General features: G+C 41.1%; 1 protein-coding gene across 8 annotated transcripts in view; it reads right to left on the bottom strand.

Annotated features, from left to right (window-relative positions):
• Positions 1–26,995, bottom strand: part of TNK2 (tyrosine kinase non receptor 2) — a 145,843-nt gene that overhangs the window by 24,765 nt on the left and 94,083 nt on the right. For 4 of the 8 annotated variants that reach the window (XM_072142513.1, XM_072142515.1, XM_072142514.1 and 1 more), the window contains 8 exons: positions 17,520–17,697; positions 12,038–12,108; positions 10,466–10,672; positions 7,908–8,060; positions 7,326–7,603; positions 2,876–3,002; positions 1,044–1,190; positions 622–716 (listed from right to left, as the gene is read on the bottom strand). In XM_072142513.1, coding sequence (XP_071998614.1) covers positions 622–716; positions 1,044–1,190; positions 2,876–3,002; positions 7,326–7,603; positions 7,908–8,060; positions 10,466–10,672; positions 12,038–12,108; positions 17,520–17,697 — 1,256 coding nt within the window. Of the gene's footprint in view, positions 1–621; positions 717–1,043; positions 1,191–2,875; positions 3,003–7,325; positions 7,604–7,907; positions 8,061–10,465; positions 10,673–12,037; positions 12,109–17,519; positions 17,698–18,154; positions 18,259–22,972; positions 24,082–26,995 lie in introns of those variants that run through there. The other 4 variants (XM_072142511.1, XM_072142509.1, XM_072142508.1 and 1 more) reach the window with 3 other exon arrangements.

Genomic DNA, 26,995 nt, shown 5'->3' on the forward strand with positions numbered 1-26,995 from the left:
GCATTGACTGGTTGGAACTATCAATCTACTCAGCCTGTGTGTGACGCAGTGGCACAATTACGAGGTGTGGTTGTGATGGGTGCTCCCCCGTGACTCACTTATAGCTCTCCACCCAGACCTGATAACCTACCCACTGGGTGAGTCAGTGTCACACTCACAGTGTAACCCCTGATTTTCCAATGTGTTAATAAAGTGCTGACATATTGAAACAAGTCCATCCTTAAATGGGCTAAAGAACTTTTTAAAAACTAGAAGATTTAGCTCGACTTGGAAAAAAATAAATCAGATTGCTGTAGGTGGTATAAAACATTGAAATTCAGAGGTGGCTGTATATAAAAGGCTTGTTTTCTGAAGGACATGTTGTACCTCATAATGGTGCCATTTAATTTACCATTTAATGTACAGAGGAAATAATATTTGTTATGTGAAAAATGTTCTGTGTCTTCTTCTTATTGTCCCACAGCTAGGGAATTCTCTGAAACTCTGGCAATATTTATGTTGGAAATAAACCTACTCTTACTTCCTAATGTTATACTGTATAGGTACATCCATGTCTCTTTATAATGAGTAAGTGAAATTGGTGGTAGAAATGTAAGTTCCCAGGTGGGAGGGAACTGGTACCTGCCCTCGATGACAGTAATGACATCATTCATCTCAATGTGCAACTTGTCTGGCTCTTGGAAATCTTGCAGAGCTCTCATATCTGTCGGCTGTGCCTGGAGATAAAAGAATACATCATAGTCGTCTCTGAGAACAACTAAATTGTAGGGATACAAAGAAATAGTTATCTCTATCCATAATTTGCCAGGGCTAGGCTTACTAACAACAGTAAGTAAACATGACTTCGCATTACAGTATGATGTTGCTTAAGAACAGTAAGTTTTGGATAGTGCTTTTATGGTTAAAACGTTGACTTTCTTTATACTGTGAAGTCATCTATAAAATATCCTTTTAGAATGACTGATATCTGCGTGTCACAACAACAAATCAGAATCAACAAAAAATAATGACTTACAGTATACAGAAACGTGTAATGATCGTACCTCTATAAGAAAGTCTCTCAGTGCTACAAAAGTTGGCCTGTCTTCAGGTTTGTGAGCCCAACATTGCAACATGACATTATAAATGTCTTGTGGGCTGTCTTCTGGTCGTGATAGCCGCTCACCCTCTTTATCAATCTTATGCAGGATCTAGAAAGCAAAAAGAGACAAATACAGCTTAGTACTGAGGCAAAATGAAGAAAACTGGTTGGCAGACACAACTTACATGACACTTGAAGACCAATTCCAATGACAAGAACTAATAACAAGTCCATTACAATAAACATTTATAATCCCAACATATTTAGAAATTATAGAATCCCACTGTTAAAATTAGTTCTCAATTGAGCTTTTCCAGTTCACGTTAGATGATCAGTTATTCATCACCTTCCCTGCAGAGGGCGCTGCACAATAAAGTGTAAAGTGTGTTTCCTAAATGTTTTTAGAACATATGTAAAACACAGTTCAGTAAACAAGTTTACAAATATCCTATATTATAATTTTAGGAAACAAATTCAAATCTCATCGTTGCACTCGTAACTCTAGGGGACATTTGGAAGGCAATAAAAAGTATACGGCAAAATCTATAAAAATTAAAGAAGAAGAAAAATAAAAGATTCACTTATTTATGTCAATGAAAATATAATAAAGTTAACAGATACCCGTATAATCTGTATAACATTCACAGATGCCTGTATAACAGGGGGTCATCCACAGATGCCTGTATAACAGGGGATCATCCACAGATGCCTGTATAACATGGGGATCATCCACAGATGCCTGTATAACAGGGGATCATCCACAGATGCCTGTATAACAGGGGATCATCCACAGATGCCTGTATAACAGGGTGTCATCCACAGATGCCTGTATAACATGGGGATCATCCACAGATGCCTGTATAACATGGGGATCATCCACAGATGCCTGTATAACAGGGGATCATCCACAGATGCCTGTATAACAGGGGATCATCCACAGATGCCTGTATAACAGGGGATCATCCACAGATGCCTGTATAACAGGGGATCATCCACAGATGCCTGTATAACAGGGGATCATCCACAGATGCCTGTGTAACAGGGGATCATCCACAGATGCCTGTATAACAGGGGATCATCCACAGATGCCTGTATAACAGGGGGTCATCCACAGATGCCTGTATAACAGGGGATCATCCACAGATGCCTGTATAACAGGGGATCATCCACAGATGCCTGTATAACAGGGGATCATCCACAGATGCCTGTATAACAGGGGATCATCCACAGATGCCTGTGTAACAGGGGATCATCCACAGATGCCTGTGTAACAGGGGATCATCCACAGATGCCTGTATAACAGGGGATCATCCACAGATGCCTGTATAACAGGGGGTCATCCACAGATGCCTGTATAACAGGGGTTCATCCACAGATGCCTGTATAACATGGGGATCATCCACAGATGCCTGTATAACATGGGGATCATCCACAGATGCCTGTATAACAGGGGGTCATCCACAGATGCCTGTATAACAGGGGATCATCATGCCTGTGTTATCCCCAAACCCTCCCTTGCAGCCCTCCCCTTTCCCCACTGGTCCCTGGTTCAAGAAATGGTTCATATAACATAATGGCTCAATAATATAATTATATTTCAGCATCCACAACCAGATGTTATGGCGAGGTTGGCTTTCAGCCTTTAAGAAGTTTGTAACGCCATAACTGAGCCTGACATTATTCCTCTTTTTATTGACCATGTTTTCTTAAGTCTAAGTTCTACTTTGTTATATATGAAAATACAATACAAATTGATTATGCATTTTATATATACACACATATATATGTTCTTACCTGACTGCCATTTAGGCCAATCCAAGGTTCCTGCCCATAAGTAAACATCTCCCAGAGAGTCACCCCAAACATCCAAGTGTCACTTGCATGGGAAAATGTCCGAGTCTTTAGGCTCTCTGGAGCACACCTGGTACAAAAGTGATGGAATAAAGTTGTTAAACACATCATGACCTGCCTTATTCATGTTAAATATTTCCTTTTTGACAAATAATGCAAAAAGACACCACTACAGCATATTGTATGGACCTTGGCATTCTAAAAATGGTATTTGTGGGGTCAAAGACCCATTCAGAGGAAGACCATTCACTCCAAATGCCATGGATCAGACAAACTGTATAAGATACTACACTGCCTGATTTCTACATGATGTCGTTCTCTGATGGCCCACGTTTATTAAAATGTTTCCAGGGGTTTTCTGTCAGACTTTTTTGAAAATGCCTCCATTTATGCCCCGTTTTACCAATTATGTTAATTAAAATGGGTCAAAAACTGATAAGTTTCAGAAAACGCATGTATTTTTCAAAGGACTGCTTAAAAACACACCAAAATGGGTTCAAAACGCCATGTGTGGCATCACATTTACCGTGCGTTCACACATGGCGTCAAAGCATGCGTTTTCAAACACATCACAACGGCTGAGAAGAGATTTGCTTAATTACATTGTCAACATTGCATTTACAAAACACATGTGTGGTGTGTTTGAAAACGCATGTGTTACCGCCACGGTTGAATGCACCCTCATAGTCTGTGGCGTTCCAGAAGTGCTTAAGAAATCAAAGTGTCTCTATGATGCCCTTAACCTCTTTTTCATCCCCACTTGTTTTTTATCCATCTTTTTTCTTTGTAAACGGATTTGAGATAAAGTATATTAAAATAGTTTTTTGGTGGTAAAGTAAAAATACAATTCTGCCATATTATGTTTAAAAGTTTTAAATTTCATTATGGTCAGGAAGTAAGCGCTCTCCTGCCAATTAGGGCCGCCATGTTGGTATGTGGAGTCTTATATCCATGGATGCTCCACTAGGGGGATTCTGGGAAAATATTGTAAGGCAGCTCCCTTGACATCAAGTAAGACCTACGGGAAGCCTAATGACATGATTAAAACCAAACCAGTATATCTATTCCAGACTTCCAACAGTAGACAGAGCGAAAGGCTTGTGACTAGGGTCGGGAAGTCACAAGCCTCTCACTCAGCCAATCCAGTACTACGCTGTACTGAAGAGACCCAATCAGGTTCGAAACAGCGCTGTCTATAGTTGGGAGTCTGTTCCTTTTGGAATAGATATACTGGTTTGGTTTTAATCCCACATCATGTCATAAGGCATTTTGCAGGTCATTCTTGATGCCATGTGAGCTGCCTTACAAGGTAGCTAAAAGAGGCATGGTTTTTCTTATCCCATCCTGAAAAACATATTTTCCTTTAATGTCAACTGTTGTGGTAAGGAAGAGATCATTCTCTATTCCTACTCAGATTCTCCAGTGACCATGATATCTAAAGAGTCAAACTAGAAATCAAGCTATGTATGGTCCTGCCCATTGCAGCCAGGTATCAGGAACAGTAGTGTTAGACATTTCTTTAAATTATTTTTTTAAAATAAATCTTTATATCCATTAACCAAGCCATTATCAGACACGTGTATATATATATATATATGTGTGTCGCGATTCACTGAGCTCGTGCGAAAGGGTGAAAATTTCGGCTCAAAACATGGTCTGAGACGTTCCCTGAGTCAGAGAGAGCGGCTGTGCAAAATTTGGTGATTGTAAACACGATGATGCAGATTCCTTTAGCGACCATACACACATACACTCAGCTTTATATATTAGATTATATATATATATATACACAAAAACATACCAGAAATATTTACATCTTACAAAAATACAATCATTATTGAAATATTTATCCAACCTCATCCCTCCTTCTTATTAAATCTAATAATGAACACACTGGGCCACATTTATCAGAACTAGTGCAGTCTGTACTATAAGCAGTTTGCCTGTGGAGTGTGCAGAGTGCGGCAGATTCATCGAAACAAGCGCACAGTCTTCATTAACCCCTTCAGGACCAATCCACGTAAATATACGTCAGTTTTTACTGTGACCGATTGCATGAAGGACGTTTTTTAATGTCATGACAGTGGCCAACTTCAAACGGCTATATCACTTGAAACCCTGGCAGCTAGAAACACAATTCTGGTGTCAAATTAAACAGGAGAATCTCCCTTTAAAGGAAACCTACCACTTGTAGTGGCAGGTTTCTGATGGAAATACCGGGCACCAGCTCAAGGTGAGCTGGTGCCGGAGCTTACTTTAGTTAGTGTTTTAAACCGCGCGCGGCTACATAGGAAGTGAATGAGAGCCGTGCGCATGGTAAGCGCCGAGCGCGTACCTCCCTGCGCCGGCTATAAAGTTTAAAAAGTGTTTTAAACCGCGATACCGCGGTTTAAAACACTAACGAAAATAAGCTCCGGCACCAGCTCACCCTGAGCTGGTGCCCGGTATTTCCATCAGAAACCTGCCACTTCAAGTGGTAGGTTTCCTTTAATATGATATATGGATTGTGTATGGATGCTTCACAGAGTCAGAGATATCCACCCCTAAAGTTGCACTAAAAAGGTAGATTTTTATGTACAGCTTTCTAAATTTAAGAGTGGATATCTCCGGTTCTGTTAAGCATCCATACACAATCCATATATCATATGAAAGGGGAAACTTTCCTGTTTAATATGACACTAGATTATTCTTGGTGCAAGGGTTCAGGAGATATAGGCGTTTGAAGTGTGCTCCCTCCAGACGGTCAGCAGAAGGCAGGATATAGAAGAAGCTGCAGGAGGCTTTCACTTTTCATTATTGTACATGCAGTACATGCATCCACATATTTATAACATAGTTTGGTAAAACGTAATTATTAAATCTATTGTATCAAAATAAAGTCTCAAATGTCTTGGAAAAATCAAAGTTAAATTTGTTATGATATGTGAAGCTTTTCCATCGGTACTGAAAGGGTGCACCCTGCATTGCTTGGGGAGTGTGGACCATATTTTTTGGGTGCAGTTTGTTCATGCTGCAGAACTGTAAGGCACGTCAGTAATAAATGTGGCACAAACTCCGACACGCTTCCTAAGGTGCACTGTTTTTTCAGACAGTGACAATGAAACTACGAAACAAAACTGGCGCAGACACTTTTAAAAGAACTTTTTTTCTAGTGCAAAGTCAAACTAAAAACTTGCGCAAATGTGTTAATAGATGTGGGCCATAATGTAATAAATGAAATCAAATGAAAGGTTATGGATACCTTTGCATAGTTATGGAAATCTTTGTATTAATAGCCAAGGCCACCACTAATTTCTCATAAATATGGCCATGTTGTCCCTTAGAAACCAGATAGCTTCCGCAGATACGACCACCCCACACTCTGGCAGCAGTGGACAGGCATGCGCTATTGAGTCCTGCCTGACCACATGGATGCAGCTTTCATTACCACAGGACGGCTGTGTTTTTTTGTGCAATCCCTCCAGCAGAGGTGGTTGTATCCAAGGAAACAGTCTTGCTTCTAAGGGACCATATGACTACATTTATGAGAAATTATCTCCACACAGGAACATTTTTCTTTTAATAACATCTAATTGAAGAAATGTATATATAGGGCAGATTAATCAAACTGAATGTGAATGCCCTGACGAGAATACCCCTTTCAGAAAACTTTTACAACTTGGCTTAAGTTGGTCCAGATATTGTTGTATTTTTCTGGCATAGGCCAACAAATAGGAGGCACATAGTAGAACTAGACAGTCTTAAACAATGCTAGATTTATCATTCAGCATCAGACACTAAGATAAATCTGTTTTGACTAACTAAGTGCACAGATTAAAGAAAACCTTCCAACACAATAGAGCGTGATAACCCAGGGACACTTACTCAAAGATCCAGGCGCTGTGACTGTCTTCATAAAGTTGTTATCTATTGCCTCCTTCCTTTTAAAATCAACTTTTAAAAGTATGCCAGAAGGGCTATGGAGAGCGTTAGCAGAGACACTCCTTGCTGCAGATTCACAAGCTGTTACACTGTGCAGGAGCACTTTCCCCTTCCCACTGTATGCTGAAACTTCCTGCTGGAATTAAATCAGGCGAAGGGAGGGGGAAGTACTGAGGGAACAAGGGAAGGGTGAGACAGTCTAACAGCCATTCAGGCTCATTAGCATAATACGAAAAGTTGATTTGAGAAGAAATGAGGCCATGGATAACAAATATAAGAAGATTGTCACAGTGCCTGGATCTATAAGCAAGTGTCCCTGGTTTATCATGCTGGATTTTGATGGTAGATTTCCTTTCAATTCAAATCACTTAAACATAATACTTACCACACTTCCTAATGATCTTTTGGAATTATTTTCTAAAAACTTATTTATCCTTGCACAGTCCCTACAAAGTTTTCTTATACAACTCACCAAGCAAAGGGTACTTTGCGATGCTCCTGCATGACATAGTGATCGTCATTTTTCGGCAGCGCTCTCATAAGACCGAAATCACCAATCTTGACCAGGTCATTTGAAGAAAGTAAAATATTTCTGGCTGCAAGATCCCGATGGATAAAACGCTTGGATTCCAGGTAGGCCATGCCATTAGCAATCTGTATAGCATAGTGACAGAGTGTGGAAATAAGAAAGTGACCCAAATTCTTACGCAAACGGTCCAGAAGAGAGCCCAATGGAGCAAGTTCTGTAACCTGTAAAACAAGCAAGACAAGAAGACAACTATATTTATTCTTGGATGGCAAATAAAATGAATAGACTCCATCAGAGCACAGATAGAGACATATGGAAGTGGTCTATTTCCTCTTGCAGAAGTGAATGAAGGGAAATGCACATACATCACCACCACTATTGTTCCAGATGTCAACAGGGCTTAGGAGACCCAGAGGTGAAATCTGCATCTGCAATCATTTTTATATGGATAGACCATAGAGGTCTGAGATGTGTACATTTCATAATACAATACATAATTATTACAAAATGCAAAGCACAACATACCATCTTCATAGGATGTGTAAGGACCACTCCATAAAGCCTTATGAGATTGACATGGTCAAGAGAATGCATAGCATTGACCTCTCTAATAAAATCATCCAAGGCATCGGGCTGATTAAGCACATCTGTCTTCAAGCACTTCACAGCGACATTAAACTGAAAGATAAAACAAATGCAGAACTAGATATCACAAATGACATTATATTAAAGAGATGCTTTATTGATACATGTTCTGTGTATCATATGTTTAACCTGGTGTGCTTTCCGATGGTGATCAAGTTTCATTACAGCAATCCTGTACCATTAACATTTCCATGTTTAAATATCAGACAAAGATTCTCAAAATATATCATAGCTGTCATGTTTTTCTGGATTTCTATTTTCATGTAAAAACACCGTCATTTTAGAGGGTAAGAACATCATTAATGGGAAACTCCTTTTAACCACCTTCTTTACAGACCTGCATAGTATTTTACTTGCTATATTTATCTCCTTATAGACATGAATTATCAAATAAAATATAATCCAGGTCTGTAAGTAGAAGCTTTAGTTTACTCTCATGACAACTGACTGCTGCAATGTAGGAAGGGAGAAGAAAAACAGGACAAGTAAGTATTTTTGTTTAATCAAATATAATAGAAAGTACTGTATATATACTCTAGTATAAGCCGTTTATTTCAGCAGAATTTTTGTTGCGAAAAAGCTCCAGTCGGCTTATACTCAAGTATAATTTAAAAAACAAAAAAAAACCAAAACTACCTATATTCTTACCCTGCGGGGCTCCAAGTAGCCCTTCTCCCTGCCGATGGAAGCGTCAAGGTAAGTACCTAGTTTTTTTTTTGTATAACGAAGGACTGGTGCAAGGGATTTCATCACCGGGCAGGATGCAGGACATTTCATTATTAGATGAGGCTGCATGAGTATTTAATTACTGGGGGAGGCTGCAGGGCATTTCATTACTGGGGGAAACTCATACATATGTAGGAACATTTTGGGATATTCTTTTTTTTAATCGCTTTATTGACACATGAATAAAACACATCAGCATTTCAAATCATGGTGGTACAACGAGGTACATCAGAGATAACATTGTACATCATTATGTAATCATTCACCATTTGTGAAGAGTTTTACACAAAAACCCCCCATCCCAACTTACACATATAACAATAAACACCCTGGTCGAGTGGAGTCAGGAGAGCAATGTTGTTGAAGAAAGAGTAGTAACTAGGGCTAGTCTACACAGTACTCAGCCTTCTTACACCTGCGGATTGAGCAATCCCTTCTGTCAACAATACGCAGAAGAGTACAGGAAGGGTGCCCGTCACTCAATTATTTTGTATCAAGATCTAATAATCATGTTACAGCAAGTATTACACTCATTAGAAAGGAGTAAGAGACTCTCTGTGACTGCAGACATAAAAGGGTATCTGGGTAAAGTGAAGTTAACCATTTTCTTCCACTGAGAGACAGTAGGAGAGCGATCAGCCATACAGCATATAGCAATTGCCTTATGGGCCAGAAACAGTGTTTCCTTCAGAAAAATAGTTTCATAATGGAAACCAGTCATCCTCCCGGTTATTCCCAATAGGCCAGCGAGACAGGAACCTGTTTATTCATGAAATCAGAAAGCAAAGAAACTACTTCTCTCCAAAATCCGGCTATGTAATCGCAAGCCAATATTAGGTGAATGAAATCAGCTCGGTGACATCTGTGGCATCTAGAGTCAGGCAATCGATGCACACAGAACAATATGACTGGAATTATATAGCATTGATGGATGATAAACAACTGAATTAACTTATTGTTGGCTGCTGGTGATACCGAGATGTGAGACTCCTGGGCCGCCCCCCAGTCTTCATCGAATAGTGAGGGAATGAGACCCTCCCAGCGAGCTCTGACTGGCAGAGGGGGGCCCTACAACAGCTCAGAAAGGAGATGGGTATGGATAACGGACACCAGACCTCTAGGACCATGAGAGCGCAGAACCCCAATGTCTGGGAATGGGGAGAAAGCCGTCTCTACCAGAAGGAAATACCAAAAAAGCGTGCCATAGCTGCAGGCAACTATAGTCTTCCCTATCAGGGACATCAAAAGAGGGTCTAATTGCCTCCACAGAGAGAGCCTCTCCATCCTCCCCAAGGAGTTGGGAAATGTTCACTAGGTGCTTGGCAGTCCAGTATAAACCATCTTGCTGATCTGCAAAGTGAAGCAACCCTGGATGGGATCAGAGGGGGCCTGGGCGAGGGTCCCCAGGGCAGCTGACAGTTTCTTAGCATGAGACCAAACCTGCCTGGCCTACCTATGCAGAGGGAGAAGATGGTTATGCTTATAATCAACAGGCTCCAATACAAGCCACAGGGAACGTAGGCGGAGGCAAGGTGGCATTTAGTGTTGGGCATATGTTCTGGTTACACCCAACTACTGACATAGTGAAGCTGACCCGCCAGATAATACAGAAAGGGGTCCGGCAGAGCTGAAATTTGGGGATATTTAATTGTGTTTCATCATTTCATGATGCATTGGTATCACTTGTTATATCATGTAATGACTGTACCTACCAGCTTTCCAGTAGGTGTGTTCCACTCGCCTCTTCTAACCACACCGAAAGAGCCATCCCCAAGTTTCTCAAACAAAGAAATGTCCTTTTCGCTGATGAGACAAGTCAGGGCCTGCTGACCTTCCGGAGGCGGTGGGCTGGGAGGTTTACGAAAAGTACTCTGGGGTAGAGGAGCAAATTCTGAATCTGGGCGCTTTCCACTAAAAACCTGAAAAAAGACAACATATTGGGTGAGAATTATCAGAAGTGTTTGAGGTAAAACTGTTCTAGTTGCCCATGGAAACCAATCAGAGCTCAGCTGATCTCTGATTGGTTGCCGTGAGCAACTAGAACAGTTCTCAACAGACACTCATGATAAATCTCCCCGATTCTGTCAAGAGTTTGCTCTGAATTTAAACTGCAACAAAACATATATATTTGTACATATAGTAAAGATCCCTCTTTACACATAAATATATAAAGCATTTAGAAAACAAATAACTGTAATATTATTTGCTTTGTGAACTGAAAAGCACACAATAGGTGATACATAAAACTACAAATACAGTGTTGCCTCTTACAAGGGATGGAAGCACAGGCTGCATAGCACAGGTATGATTTAGGCGTTTCCGTTAGATATGTGTACTATGTGAAACTTAATGAAGATAGTGTTTGGTGTTTCTTGGAAAAGTGCAGCAAATCTCTCATCTGGGATTAACAGTTTCTGCTGCCAGAAAGCCCTGAAGCTGGATCAATCCATCCTCTACTCTTTGATTGACTCGAGAAAGGAAATCCTGGGACAACTGCTGACTCTTGCACAGTGCGTGTCACCAGTCATGGCCTAGCACTGAACATAGAGGGACATGCGATACTGAGTGGGTGGGTTCTATTTTCAGAGTAACCCCAGACCCAAAAATTCTAACACTGTAGACAGAGGACAGAACAGTGAAGTAAAGGTTCAGAGAACAATATTAACTCATTTAATTCTCCACTTTCCATTATTTGCTTCAGTAAGCTCTGAGTATTATTTATGAGCATAAGTAAAGGTGAAACTTAAATAAAATATATCAAGCTGTATGCTCATAGAACTGAGGGTTTATGTACAGGTTACCATTTATAATTTAATGGTAACTGTACATAGCTTCAGGGCTCTCCTTACGGAGACTTTGCCAATTAAAGCCACCTTGCAGGCGTGTAGAGACTTATACTCACTGATGCTCCACTAGGGGATTCTAGGAAATATGCAAATAAGTTTTAAAGGTTGGGATAAGGAAAACCACGCCTGTTTTTTTTAGTTTGTATGGAAGGCCTCATTATTATCAAGCATGACTTTCAAGGAGCCTTATGACATGATGTGGTATTAAAACCAAACCAGTATATCTATTCCAGAAGGAACAACTATAGACAGCACAGTTTCGACCTGGTTGTGTCTCTTCAGGGTAGAAATTCTGTACACAATTGGCTTCCTCTCTGTCTGCCTCTACCAGACTTTTATGGCAATTACAAAAAAAAAAATGTGTTATATATGTTTTAAAATAAAAACAGGTTAAATATGTTATAAAATATAATTTTTTTACCATGAACATTTTCTTACCTTGCTCATCCAGGACTTCCGTTTGCACATTGCTTTCCTTCTCTTTACTGCCTCCCAGAGACGCCTCTGGCCTATGAGAGAACAAGTAACGGAAAATTATGGAACCTGTCTGACCAATCACAGTAGAAAGATGTACTTGACACTCTTTGGTAGAGATAAAGTGAATATTTTTTTATTTTTATTATTGCAGACAAATCAGTGGTGAAAAACAAACACAGAAATATGAGATGTTTCGGTCATACAGACCTAGGAAATGTGTGATGAGTGGAGCGGAAGATACACGTGGGCGGTGGGCCCGAGCATCAGTGGAGCTTGTGCACTAATCTGCTGTAGATGGACCCTGACCTTCATTATGATCTCAGCACAACCCAGTAACTGACCTCAGATAGAGGTCACTGATTAGGCTAGGTTCAGTAACCGTTATTTTACTTATTTTAATAGAAAGTTGCATTAAAAAAGCTTTGTGTTTGAGTTTGACAATGCCCTTTATGCTGCATTGATCTATTACTCTGTTATTCTACTTGGAAATGTATAAATAACTTGGCAAATCAATGTGGCCATTCTCTTCATAAGCAGTGAAAAAAAAACTATGACAGCACATATTGTGGACCCATAACCTTCTACTGTCGCCCATGAGCTGTAAATAGGACAAAATGTTTTTCCATAGACCACAGATCTATAAAAAAAAATAAAGACATAGGGAGTTATTTATCATACGCCGGCTCTCGCACACCAGCACACGATAGCCATAGGCTTCGGCCTCTTTATGTATACAGCAGGGTCCTGAGCAGAGTTTATCTCTACACCAGGCAAATAAACGAGGCCGGCGACTTTTCATATATGAAATTTCACTGGCTGCAGCGTGTTCCCAGGCGCCGCAACACCACCCCGCCTGCGCCCCCTTCACACCCCTCTATGGCCAATGGTGGATTGGGGAAAATAATCTATATAGCTAATAGCTATAAGCTAGCATATGCTATTAGTTCAGGGCTTATAAACCAGTTTCAAGATGCAGAAGCCCTAATAATATCCCCCAAAATGTTTTTGGTCAGTGAAAATCAATGGCCATATTTCATTCAGATTTTGGTCCAAGTGCTATCCGACTAGTCATTTTTTGTGGTCCTAGGGCAGTGATGGCGAACCTTTCAGAGACCGAGTGCCCAAACTACAACCAAAATCCACTTATTTTCCGTGAAGTGCCAACATGGCATTTCTAGCAGTAGCTTATTGCTACCTGTTCTTCCACATCATTCAATTGTATTGGCTCTCCTAAGGCCACCAATAGAGTTGAAAGAAGATGGGCAAATAAGTTCAGACCGTCATTGTAGCTTTTCTACAGGAAGAATGGTCGGGTCCAGCAGAAGGACCTCCAAAGACAATGCAGTTCTGTCAAAACCTTCTCACTTTTCCCGCAGTTTCAAACAGCCAATAGCGCTTTAAAAGAGCGCTGAGAGCAGCATCCCTTAAGTTGCTTGGGACTGCAGGAAGATTTGGTGGATTTTGTCCTGTTTGGTGAAATTGGGGGGGATGGCCTGAGTGCCCACAGAAAGGGCTCTGAGTGCCACCTCTGGCACCCGTGCCATAGGTTCGCCATCACTGTCCTAGGGTGTCATTTATCTTTAGTCTGGATATCCGCGTGTCTTTTTTTGTTTTGTTGGGGGTTTGGACATGTATGATTTATCTTAGGCTAAATTCACATGAACGTGTGCCCGCCATACCGTAGCACGGCGGGCACACGTCGAGGGCGCTGCTCACCCCGGCCCTCTACTCAGAAAAACATGGCGCACGGCGCCATATTCCCGAGAAAGATAGGACATGTCCTATCTTTTCCCTGGGTATGGAACGGCCTATGGGGGACGTATATACGTCAGCCGTAAATACGCCCCCCAACGGCCATGTGAATGAAGCCTTAGATAGTGATATATCAGGCAGCTAACTCTCTTGGTTATATATATTTTATTTTATTTTAGTTATTTATTTTTTTAAGTCTCACAAAAGTTGCAATTTCTTCTGCAACCCCTTTTCAAATTTTGCCAATGCCTGCTTGGAACTGGAGTTTGCACCAAAATTGCCACTTGCCTCAATTTGCACCAATACTGCGCAAAACTGGATTTTATAGATATATCAGGTGCAACACAGAAAAACAGTGGTGTGGTGAGCCAAATGTCCCAAAATGTGCAAATATAAGAGAAAAAAATGAGAGTGTCATCTGTTTTGTATAAGATTTTCACATTTGATTTTCACAGCTTTGAGCTACTACCTCTTTTTAGCATCTTCTTGCAATACACGCATGAAAAACTGACCGCCTTAGGAAAAGATCCAAGTGTTTTTCATGCATTCGCTGACTTCAATGGGTAAGTTCAACATGGATCAAAGTAGTGCATGCTGCAATTATATATGGACCACAATGTGAAAATTGTTCTTGGGCAAGGGGCCTTATAATGAAGTGCTCTTATTACATACCCATGTGATAATAATTTGTAGCAGTCACTGAAGGTAGAAGGTATGAGCTGGGAGGAGTCGTCTCAAAATCTGACTTTAAATTGAAATGATTCCTGCTGTGATTGGTTGGGGTTTGTACACACATTACTGCTGCAGCATATGAAGTGCCCTAAAGATACATATTCAAGTTAGTGATGGGAAGTTGGGCTCTTTATAGTGAGCTGGATCATTAAGCTTTGCTCACTATTAAGAGCCGGCTCTTCTGGGACCTGAAAGGCTCCCTATGTAATTAAATGAAAAATCGTTGTCAGGCAGCCAGCCACCCGTCCCAACTCCACTTTTAACCTTAAATTTTGGAGTTAAAGGCGTGTGGTCACAGAATATGGACAGGACTAAGTGAGTGGGCGGCTCTCAGGGCACAGCCGACTCCTCCTGTTCACCTAAAAAAGGGCAGGCTTTTTTGTGCCGGCTCGTTCGTGAACGGCCCATCACTGATTCAATTTGTGTTGATGCAGTTTGTGGAGTCAAAATTAAGTTAGAGACTATAAATGACAGATGGCACTTCTCTCTCTTATTTTTAATTCACTCCTGGTTTTGGCTTCAAAAACATTGTCAACAAAACTTGAACGTGTGTTTAGACGGCTCATCTAAAGAGTTCTGAAACATGGCTTCCTTTCCATCCACAGATTACTTGATATGTTCTTCAAAGCTGCAAATCAATTGCTTTCATACCACACTGCACTTGGATTAATAAAAAAATGTCTCAATGCCAAGCCTCATCTAAATACTAAAAAGCTACATCAAATTAATAGCAGGTGCGGCAGATTACATTTTGGAATGGAAATGAAACAATTACTTTGAAAATGACAAATGCTTGAGTCATGTGACAGCTACAACCAGAAATAGCCCTCAGTGTACAATGTCCTACAAATGCAGATAATCTAGTGGGACCAGAAAAGGTAGCCACAAATACACCCAGAGTGGGGAGTATAGAGTTTGTGATGTCACAGGGGTCCCTGGGGTAACTTCCCCATTCAGGTCACTGGTTGATTTAGCTCAGATTTTTAACTACAAAGATTGTTTTTACGGTTGCATGTGGGAATAGCCAAATCATACGGTAATACACTGCAGATTTTCCATCTGTAAATCGAGGTTGATAATTGAAAGCATAGCTGGCATGTGTGAACATACCCTTATAAATCACTACATACATTGGGGCTGAAATGTGGTGTCCCTTTAGCTTGTGCAAACTACAATCCCATTACTTGTTTTACTTCTGTGATCTGTGTATACGATGAATGGGCTCCTCATATTTTTCTCTGTAATTATACTCTGTATTGTTATAATAGGTGGTCTGAATGATTTTTAGGGTTATGACAAATCAGCTAACTATTGCCATACTGGATACAGTAGCTCTGCATGTAAATGTACCTGTGTCTTTGCCTTCTTTGATAGCTTCACCCTTTCCTTGTTCTTTCCCTGCTGTTCTCTGCATGTATACACAACTTTCTGTCTCACTCCGCTAGTCTGTCCTAATGGCGTCACCCACAGTATCTCTATGCTCACAGTCCGTCCTCACTGACACAAGGAGATTGTAGAGGAGGGAGCAGGATGAGTCACAACTCTCCTGATACAACAAAAGTAGCATGTAGAGTCTGCACACAGCACAAAAGTAACCAGCAGGAGTGCAAAATCACCTGATAAACATTCCAGGATTATCCACAAGACATTCCCCTTGAAAAAGGCACAGACGCTGAAACACACGTCGGGAAGGGACTGCCTGTGTATTACAATATGGGTATGCATTGAACTTTATTGTTTGGCACATGGCACTTTGCACTTTACTTGCACTGCAGCCTATATGAATTATTGACTGATTAGTTCCATCAGAGCCGGCGTGTATGGCAGGCACATGCCGAAGACAGAAAGAAGCTGTTCCTGCGCTGCTTTGGGGGAACAAGGAGAGGGGGGGGGGGGCAGTGTGTATACAGGGGGAGGGGGGGCAGTGTGTATGCAGGGGGAGGGGAGGCAGTGTGTATGCAGGGTGAGGGGGGGCAGTGTGTCCACAGGGGGGAGGGATGTGTACACGGGGGGATGGGGGGGCAGTGTGTTCACGCGGGGGACGGGGGCAGTGAGCCTGCTGGAGGGCGGCCCACAAAGGGCCCACAAAGGCTCTGTGTCCCAGGGGCCCACTAAAACCTGGAGCCGGCCCTGGATAGATTGTTTTTTATTCATTTTGTAATTATGAACTATAAAGTGTTCTGCATTTCCCTTACTGCTTTGTTATGAACTAGTAACAAATTATTTATTACTCGGCAGCCTCATCATTTCTGACTTTTTCCTGAATATTGTTTTTGTAAACTTAAAGTCAATATATGTTTTAATTTATCAATAAAATATTATCTTTTATGGTAATTGGCTTGTTTTCTTGCCCGTTTAGCTATATGGAGGTGTAGTATTATAAGAGGTGTAGCTATAGGTATTTTCATTTTATTAAGAGCCGGCTCTTATTTTGTTTTTGTTGCATATTTTGATATCAATATTATCCACAAGGCAATAGAGGCAGATGGCCAACCCCTTTTATTTTTGCATTGGAATGAGACTTTTTGGTCAAAAGTTGTTATAAAGACGCAAATTTTGCACAACTGATTCGTACATTTTTCCTACGCTACGAAGACTGAAGTGAATTTACACCAAAATGTGTGACTTTTTAAAAAGTCTCACTTCATAAAGCTCTCTAGTACATGTGGTGTCACTTGATAAATCTATTATAAGTTGGCTAAAGTGAAAAGTGGAGGAGATGGGAAATATTGGACAAGTCCTATATTTTGCCGTGTTATGTGGCCAGCCCTGTACTGCTCTATCGAGAAGGGAGGGGTGAGCAGTGATGCCACAATCCTTAGTTGTAAGATGTTATAAGCGCCTTATCTAATAGATGAACAGATGCTGTGGTCACATTATCATGCCAGAGACCATTGGTTACTGAACATGTGCGCTTCAATGTGTGTGCAGACAATCACCAAAGCTAAAGTTGGCTCACCGGGCCGGCCCATGCCGATTTTTTCCAGATCTTCATTCTTGACGTAATCAAAGTGGGAAAGACGCGTGATGTTCAGATCATCACGTATGCGCAGGAAATACTGCTGCAGCTGCACCTCACTCAAGAGCTCCAGAAGCCATTCTGAGCCCTCATCTGCCTGCATGCTACTGCCCAACCTCTGTGGAAGAAGCAGAGAAAAAGTCAGTAAGTGAAATGTGACATCTGACATATGATCCTCAAACTTCAGACCCCTTATTCTCTCTGCAGACACTGTAAGCCTTATATGGTGATATAGTATCTTATTATTAATCCTAATTCTACAGAGAGAAAGATATTCCTTGGCGTGTGAAAACCTGTGGGAAGTAAAGGCTTCTAGAGCGAAGCTGTTTAGCTGAAGGAGATTAGGGCCATAACATCTGTCAACACTGTCAGATGAATGGTCTGTGTATGCCATCTCCTGCTCTTGTGAAGTCCAGAGCCTGTGTAAATTTTCACACTTCTCCTAGACTCCCATTTGTTATGGGATGGCCCCATGGATTACTGCAACCACACAAACTGATAGCAGACTATATGACAACATTGCACTATACAAAACACAGTACACATACGTAATAGCAGTCATAAGAGTAACTTACACTTCCATGTCCACTGTGGAAGCATGACAACTTTTGTGACAATGGATTTTTGGCTTACAGCCAAGGAAAACCCAAAAGTCATTATGGAGATTTATCAGAAGAGTCTGTAATAAAAACTGTTTAAGTTGCTCATGGCGACCAATTAACTCTCAGCTTTCATTTTCCCACTGATTATTACAAAAGGATAGCAGGGCTCTCATTGGTTGCCATAATCATCAACATGAACAGCAATAGACACTTGAAAAAGTTCACTCTGTTTGTAATGGCTCTATATAATATAGGAGTTTGACTTTTGATTGAATTACTGAAAAAATAATTTTTTGCTGATATTCTAGTTTATTGAGAAGAGCATGTGTGCGTATCTCTCTATCTATACCAGCATGCCAACTAATATCATTTCTACAAGGGCTGCCACTCATCTTTCTAAGACCCTGGGTTGTCAACTACTTGTTAGAAAGGTCCCTTGAAGATAAGCAGGGTACAAAAACCGTACCCTCTGGTATGACTGTCAGAAACCTGGAAGGATATTAGTAACTGCTGCCCCTGGTGAATTCAGCAGAACACAGTACCTACAGGCAATGCAGGAACGGTTATCCCAAGTGAGAAGCTGTTGTGGCGTGTGAAAATGAGTTTTCTAAGCCAAACAACCTTTACAATACATTATTCTAGGTCTATATCTCCCTGATATTAGTAGGCAAGATTTCTATTTAGACTATTACACTGCCTATTACGGGTGAAAATCAGCATTTAAAAAACTAATTGCGTTAATGGAAATCTACCATCAAAATCCATTATGATAAACCAGGGACACTTACTCATGGATCCGGGCACCGTGACTTTGGCAATCTTATATTTTTTATACATGGCCTCCTTTTAAAATCACTCTACAAATAATGCTAGTGAAGCTGGAGGGCTCTGGGGGCATTACCAGAGCCATTCAGTGCTGCACCTTCACAGACTGTTACAGAGTGCTGAGTGCTGAGCAGGCACAGAGAGGGAGAGGGAGACAGTATAACAGCCTGTGACTCTGTTGTAAACCCTCAGCTGCCCTTCAGGCTCATTGATATAATTTTCAACTTGATTTAGAAGGAAGGAGGCCATGGAAAACAAATATAATAAGATTATGAGTATGTATCCCTGGCTTATCCTTGCTTTTAAAGCTTAAAGAGGAGGAAAAGATACTTGTATATATTTGTGTGTTATTCACAGCCTTTAGTATCATAGACACTGAATAGTAAATCTATTAAGGCCAATGACCAAATTACATTAATAAAGCTACAGTAACTACATCTATAGTAAATAAGACGTAAATAAGCTAGCATTTACCTGCACTGTCTACATCTGCGTTCACATTAGTGTACATTTCACTTCCGAACATGTGATCACATGTCACTGTGATTTTATAACAGAAAATGCCTGCAGCTCTATTACAGATGAAGTACATTCGCTTCAATAATGGTGGTACAAGTTGGATGATAAATATCAACATACCATACATTTTGTGACTTAGCAATACCATATGTCTTTTCATAAATATATTTAACGGTTGGCGGCATCGGTAGTTCATTTAAAGCTAAAGTCCCATGTAGTTGGTGTTCACGACCTTTCATGTATGATAGTGGTATGTGATAAAAGAGCTGTGCTTATACAGTAGTATCTACATCTGGTAGATAACTTACCAGACATACCCCCTAATCTTTGGGCTAGAGAAAAAGGAACAAAAGCTCCTCCCTTTTTCCTAAACCACACCCATTACCCTGTCCCTTGTCTCACCACCAATCATAGTATAATATCAAGAGTAATAGCCTCTGCATAGTATAATGCCCCCTTACTGTGGCCAAAACATGGACCCATATCAAACTCCATAATGCAACTCAGAAAAATATAATGTCCCCTCTTTAATTTTATCCTCCCATATGTATAATACCCTAGATTTCTCCTCCTCTTCCCATTGTGACCCATCCTCCATCCCCTTCATAATGTGGACCCCCTCGTCTCTCCCTCATTGCTGTCTGGCAATATACTGGGTGGGCTGTCTGGCTATATACAGGGGGGCTGTCTGTATACTGGGGTGACTGGCTGGCTATATACGGGGGCTGGCTGTATAGTGGGGGGCTGCTTGGCTATATACAGAGGAGGCTGGCTGTATACTGGGGGGCTGGTTGTATACTGGGGGATATCTGGCTATATACAGTATACAGGGGGGCTGGGTGTATACTGGGAGGAGACTGTCTGGCTATATACAGTGGGGGCTTGCTAGCTATTAACAGTGGGTCTGGCTGTATACTGGGGGGGGGGGGGAGTGGCTGGCGGTTTTATATGGAATGGTAGTTATATTCCCGTACCGAGGGGGCAGTATTATAGTAGCTTTCTTCCCGTACATAGGGGGACAGTATTACAGTATTTATATTCTTGTACATAGGGGGCAGTATTATAGTAGTTATATTCTTGTACACAGGGGCAGTATTATAGTAGTTATATTCTTGTACAAAGGTGTCTTTACGGTGTCTGTAATGTAGTTTTATTGATAATCCATGGTCCAATTACAGCAAAACATTTTTAAACACCAATTGTCACTGGGGCAAAAAAAATTTTTTGTCTGGATCTACCATTATAAAATATACAGTTCCGACTTAAGAACAAACCTACGGACCCTATCTTGTATGTAACCCGGGGACTGCCTGTACTTGCAAAACCTCAGTAATTGCAAATATTTTCCCCTTTACACCATTCCCACACCAAGTGCGTACTGAGTGGGGGGTGGCCAGCAGGGGTTTTCCCTGGACTATGCAAACGCTCAACTTATGTTTGCATGTCTTTTGCACAAAATGCTAGCAGCTGGCCACAGGAGTGGCCACCCACCACATACATCAGGAGTCCTAAGCCTCTTCTTGTATCTAGCGGCACCAGAGGGTCGAGGCTTCCATCATATTCCAGCGCACATGGGTGCCAGCGTATGATACATCTTTCCCAATGTGTATTGGATTGTCCGTATAAGGCTATCTGCACACATTTGCCCACATTTACTAAGAGCCGTGTGGCAGTTTTCTGTCAGACTTTGCACGTTGCTTGCACAGGTATTTACGAAGTGTCTGAGACACATTTGTGTTGCACCCCACCATTTTGTGGTGTGGCTGCACTATTCTTCAAGTGACACAAATGTTTGCACTAAAGGGAGCGTTCCACTGCTCAGTCGAACCGTGCACTAGATTTAACATTTAATAATGCGTTGCATGCCCAATGGTAAAGGTGCACCAAAAAAAGAGTTGTGCCCTCTGTTGGAGCAGCGCAGAGGGGGCCAGATTCAAAAAGAATGGGGCACATTTACTAAGGGCCCTAATCGCGGTTTTCCGTCGGGTTTCCCAACACGATCGGATTGTGGCGCATCATTGACGGCTTTCACACGACAGAAATCGGGGGCGTGGCCGTTGGAAAACCCGACAGATTGGGAAAAAACGCGGAATTTTAAAAAAAACTTGTGTCACAAAAATAGCACTCACATACACCAAGACGGAGGACGTGAACTCGTGGACATCTAGTGGACATCTAGTGAACGCGCCGCTGGATCGCGACTGGACCGGGTAAGTAAATCTGCCCCAAATCATGAATCTGGCGCCCCCTGCACACTACACAGACAACTGCACACTTTTCCCTGTCTTAGTAAATCTGCCCCTTTGCAGATGGTCATGCATGTAAATCCTCATCAAATCCGTTGTTATTTATTAGTGATTTATGTAGTGCGTTTTTGATGCAGATTTATATATTAGTTTTTTTTTACTCCTGTTTTCACCAGATATGCCCTCATCTCAAGCAAAAATCCACATCAAATCTGGATTTGGAAATCTGAAAATATCTGCAGGGATACCTGCGAAAAGTGACATGATCATTATATTTTCCACATTGAGCATTCCACATTAAACTCAGTTTAATCCTAGTGTATTATGCTGTGAATTTTCTGAAATGTGCGTAGATAACGTAACAATCGACAATGGGGCACATTTACTAAAAGCCTTGCGCTGGTTTTCTGACAGACTTTTCAAGTTGTTTCTAGTGTATGTAATGTGTCGCATGCGACCATTTTGTGGCGCAGCTGCACTAGGCACCATGCAACAAAAAATAGGGGGCGATCTGGCCCTCAGTCGGACAGTGCGCCAGATTTAACATGCAAAGTCTGTTGCACGCCCTATGTTAAAGGTGCACCACAAAAAAGTTGGTGAACTCTGTCGGGCCAGTGCAGGGAAGCGCCAGATGCATGATTTCAGGCGCACGTTCTTAAAGAATCTTGCGCACCCAACGTTACACAAGGGCAGAGCACTTTTAGTGCAGTTTCCTCTGTGTGTAGAGCTTATTAGGGGGAAAATCTGTCAATCAGTAGCTGTTGGGAACATGACTACATCAGACTCTTTATTCACATTAAACAGTGAACTTAAATTCTCATTATACATAAAACCAGAGAGCCTGTCAGTCCTTCATACTAACAGAGGAGGCTGAAGGTTGTAACTCACAGATTTCTTTAAAGGAATGTACTGCATAGCTATTATGTACAGGCCTTAAAATTGACTAGAAGTGACAAAACACATGTAAAATGTATGTCAGTGTGAAGTATTTTTACATGAAAGGGCTTTGTATCCATAGGAACTTCAAGCAACTGAAAATTAGAAACACACAATTTAGCAAATAGAAATACAATATCCCCAAGTCACAACTTCTGTTCATTTTTACGCTATTGTGGCAAAGTTATACGCCCCTGCTGCTTTATAACTAAATAAGATGACACAGTTGTAAACACTAATAAAACAATGCCTATATAATACTTACTTTATAAAAATTGAAATGTGACAGAAAAGGGAGGGAGTGCTTCCACGCTTGAAAACGTTTCATATTTACAATATTCATAATCCACAAATGGAAAAGGAAAGCAAAGTATGAAGGATGGGAGTTGCTGCAGTGGAACAGATGCAAACACAGAGGTGAGTGTCCACCAGCGGCTGACATTCCTCTATCCCCTCCTGTGCATGCTGTGCCACAGAGACGCTGGTCTCATCGCCGGCCTTCTCCTGGAGACGCACATCTATTGTGGGTTCTCTTTAGCATAGCTATTTGCTTCTAAAAACATCAGTACACATCTGGCTCCTGGGACCAGAAAAAATGCCATCATGTACTGAGGAACTGCAGATGTAAACAAACAAGCAATGGCTGCACAGAACGAGACTTCATAAAATCCCAAAATATGGCAGCTTTTCCAGCTGATATGACATTAATAGCAAAATTCATAGCTCCATAAAAAAAATTTATGCTGAAAACTGACCGAGCTGTGATGACTGTGGAGCTGAAGTTGTAAAAAACAAACAAAAATAAGGTTTGGGCTACATAACTGTAGTATTAAGCATCATTAAAAACATAGAAATTGTGCAGACATGTCGTCCACCTCCATAGCCCATACCAACAATGCAGAAGTAATGAAGAGAATGGCATTTCAGGGGCCATCGATGTTGCTTTTTGGTCCAGGTAGTCACTTGTTTGCCATCAAGAAGGTAAAAAGTACATCAGAAGTCTAGTGTTAGAGTCAAATCCACTGCAGGCATTTTTAGGGCCCTGAATATGACGTGTTCTCACCAGAGTGGTCTACATGCTTCCAGGATGAGCAGAGTATGTATCCATGCTACACCGCAGAGAATCCCAGAAGGAATCCGCTCATAATGGGGCAGCGCTGGATCATTTTGGCTTCCTCTTTGCAGCTGCTCCAGAGCTGTGATTTTAGTCTTCGAGTGCGTCCTCCTCCTCTGCGCCTGTCTGTGTATCCTGGCCCTTTCTGTGCCTCTGACAGCACACTCAGAAACAACTTGTTCAGAGGGTGTAGCCTGTGGTCCCAGCTCATTCCTCGAAGCACAATCTACTTGGACTGTGAGTTTCACTGCTAAAAACAGACGCGCTATGGTGTTCACATGGCTAACTACTTGAATCAAAGCCAAAGGGTCAGATTTAACTGCAGGATGGAGAGTTAATTTCCTGTGGGAGCTTCCACTGGGATTGAAAACAGTCCCACTCTCTCATCTGTCAACATCCCCTTAACCCTTGCAGTGCCACAGGAGACTGCTCCACACTGGTCACTGCAGCATCCACAGGATAAGGGCTCTACAGTACAGGAAATTAATCAAGAGCCGAGGAATGTCCCACATGATTCCAGGGAGATAAAGCATGCTCAAATTCTGGAAACCTGCAGTGGGTACGGAAAGTATTTAGACTCCTTTACATTTTTCACTCTTTCTTTCATTGCAGCCAATTGGTAAGATCAAAAAAGCCCTTTTTACTCATTTATGTACACTTTGCACACCATCTTGCTAATTTACTAAACGAGAAAAACAGAAATATGACATGTCATAAGTATGCAGACCCTTTGCTGTGACACTCATATTTAACTCACATGGTGTCCATTTCCTTCTGATCCTCCTTGAAATGGTTCTACTCATTCATTGAAGTCCAGTTGTGTTTAGCTAGACTGACTGTACTTGATTAGGAAAGGCAAACACCTGTCTATATAAGACCTCACAGTGCATGTCAGAGCACATGAGAATCGTGAGGTGTAAATAACTGTCCAAGGTTACAAAAGAATTTCTGTAGCACTCAAGCTTCCTAAGAGCACATTGGCCTCAATAATCCTTAAATGGAAGAAGTTTGGCATGACCACAACTCTTACTTGACCTGGTCTTACTTGACTTGATACATCCTTCCCAAGGAGTTTCATGGCTGTTCTAGCTCGAAAGGTGCTTCTACTCAATACTGAGCAAAGGGTTTGAATATGTAAAACCATGTGATATTTACATTTTTCTTGTATAATAATTTCTATTTTTTATGTCAAGATGGGGTGCAGAGTGTACATTTAAGGGGTTTGCCCATGAAAAAAATTCTCATATTTCAACTCCCTAGTGATGTTTGACAAAAAATAAAGATCATTTTAACCCCTTGCTTCACAATTTTACTCAGTTTTATTGCTGTTTTCGCTCCTATCATTCATTGATGGTCAGTGTAAAATCCCAGAGTGTGGGCTGGGACTCTTTAAGCAGACACATTGGGGCAGATTTATCAAGCAGTCTGAAAGTCAGAATATTTCCAGTTGCCCATGGCAACCAATCACAGCTCAGCTTTCATTTCACCAGTGCTCATGAATATTTTAAAGGGGAGCTGTGATTGGTTGCCATGGGCAATTGGAAATATTCTGACTTTCAGACTGCTTGATAAATCTGCCCCATTATGATCCCTCTAGTTCTATGTGCTGACAATGTGGTTAGATTATCAGGGTACAGGTTTATATACACTTTGATTTGGCTTCTGGAAATTCACTAGTACCATATTTTGCGGACAACCAGATTATAAGGCGTACCATCAATAAATGCCTAAAACGTCTAGGTTCATATATAAGGCGCATCGGATTATAAGGCCCACCTTATTATAAGTATGAATGACCAACAGGTGGCAGACCTGTGCACTGTTCAAGGCAGCTGTTGTCTGTAAGTATGGTTCATATATAAGGCGCACTGGACTATAAGGCGCACCTTTGATTTCTGAGAAAATCAAAGGATTTTTTGTGCGCCTTATAGTCCGAAAAAATATGGTGCCTGACAGAAAGAAAGAGAGATGACACAGATCAGAGATGATGAGATCCATGAGACGCATATTACACATGACTCTACAATTACAGCCATAACATACACAGCTCTGCTATATCTCACCTATTACTGTACACATGCTGCCTGATCTTCTGTGCCTCCCCTTCCCTCAGATAAAGATCTTATCTGTCGGTAGCTTTACTCTCTTCAAGTGTCGGCAGCGAGCGTCACAGTAGAGCAAGATGTCTGAACCCTAAACTCCGAAGATACACGGTCAAGTCCAGGGGCAACAAAAATTGTGTACACCAGGACTGATAAAGACTGGTTGGAATTATGTCTGTGAAAAGCTGCATTTATGTTAATATCACTGAATTAGAGAATGCGTTATTTTGTTATACTGAGTACATTTAAGAAACTTGTCTTTGTGGGAATACCCCTTTAATGAAAAAAAAAAAGATGTTTTAAGATTTTACCAATTGGCTCCAATGAAACAAATCCTGAAAAATTTAAAGGGGTCTGAATTTCCGTATTCACTGTACATCTAAATGTATGGTGGAGACCTAATATAACTGTACAAACAGTACATTTCACAGATGGCACTAAAGATATCAATGAAATATTAATACAGCAAAGCATCCGCCTGGGATAATGTACCACTGTTACCTTCTATTCTCCCCATTTGTCTGCAGTTCTAGCGGTATTATGGATTTCATAAGGATTAGAAAGATTTATAAAAACACATGCCTGATAAGCTATGATTTTCCTAGAGCGAAAGCTTCACATTAAAGAAAAATGTTAATAAGTTTTCTGGTAACGAAAAAATAAAACTTTGTATGTAGCGACACATCTCCCTTTAAGTAAATATTCACTTTCAAGAAGCCGCCTGACATGACTGGATTTGCAGACAGCGGCTGTTTTACAAATGAGAGGAGTAAGCATGGCCTATATGGGCAAAAGAACATCACAGTGAAAATCATCTGTGTGCCATCCCTTTTTTAATATATAGCACACATTTAAAGGGGAACCTACCACCAAAAATCTACCTATAAAGGTAGATCGGGTGGTAGGTGGATCAATGGGACGTGAGGATAGCCCTTTTAAGGGCTAATCCTCACGTCCCCGCACTTTTTTTAGTAACTTTTATCAAACTTTTATGCTAATTTTATTACGCAGCTACTGGGGGTGAATCAATGGGACGTGAGGATAGCCCTTTTAAGGGCCTCCTACTCACCAT

Source organism: Engystomops pustulosus, chromosome 3 (genome assembly GCF_040894005.1).
Source record: "Engystomops pustulosus chromosome 3, aEngPut4.maternal, whole genome shotgun sequence".
Taxonomy (NCBI): Eukaryota; Metazoa; Chordata; class Amphibia; order Anura; family Leptodactylidae; genus Engystomops; species Engystomops pustulosus.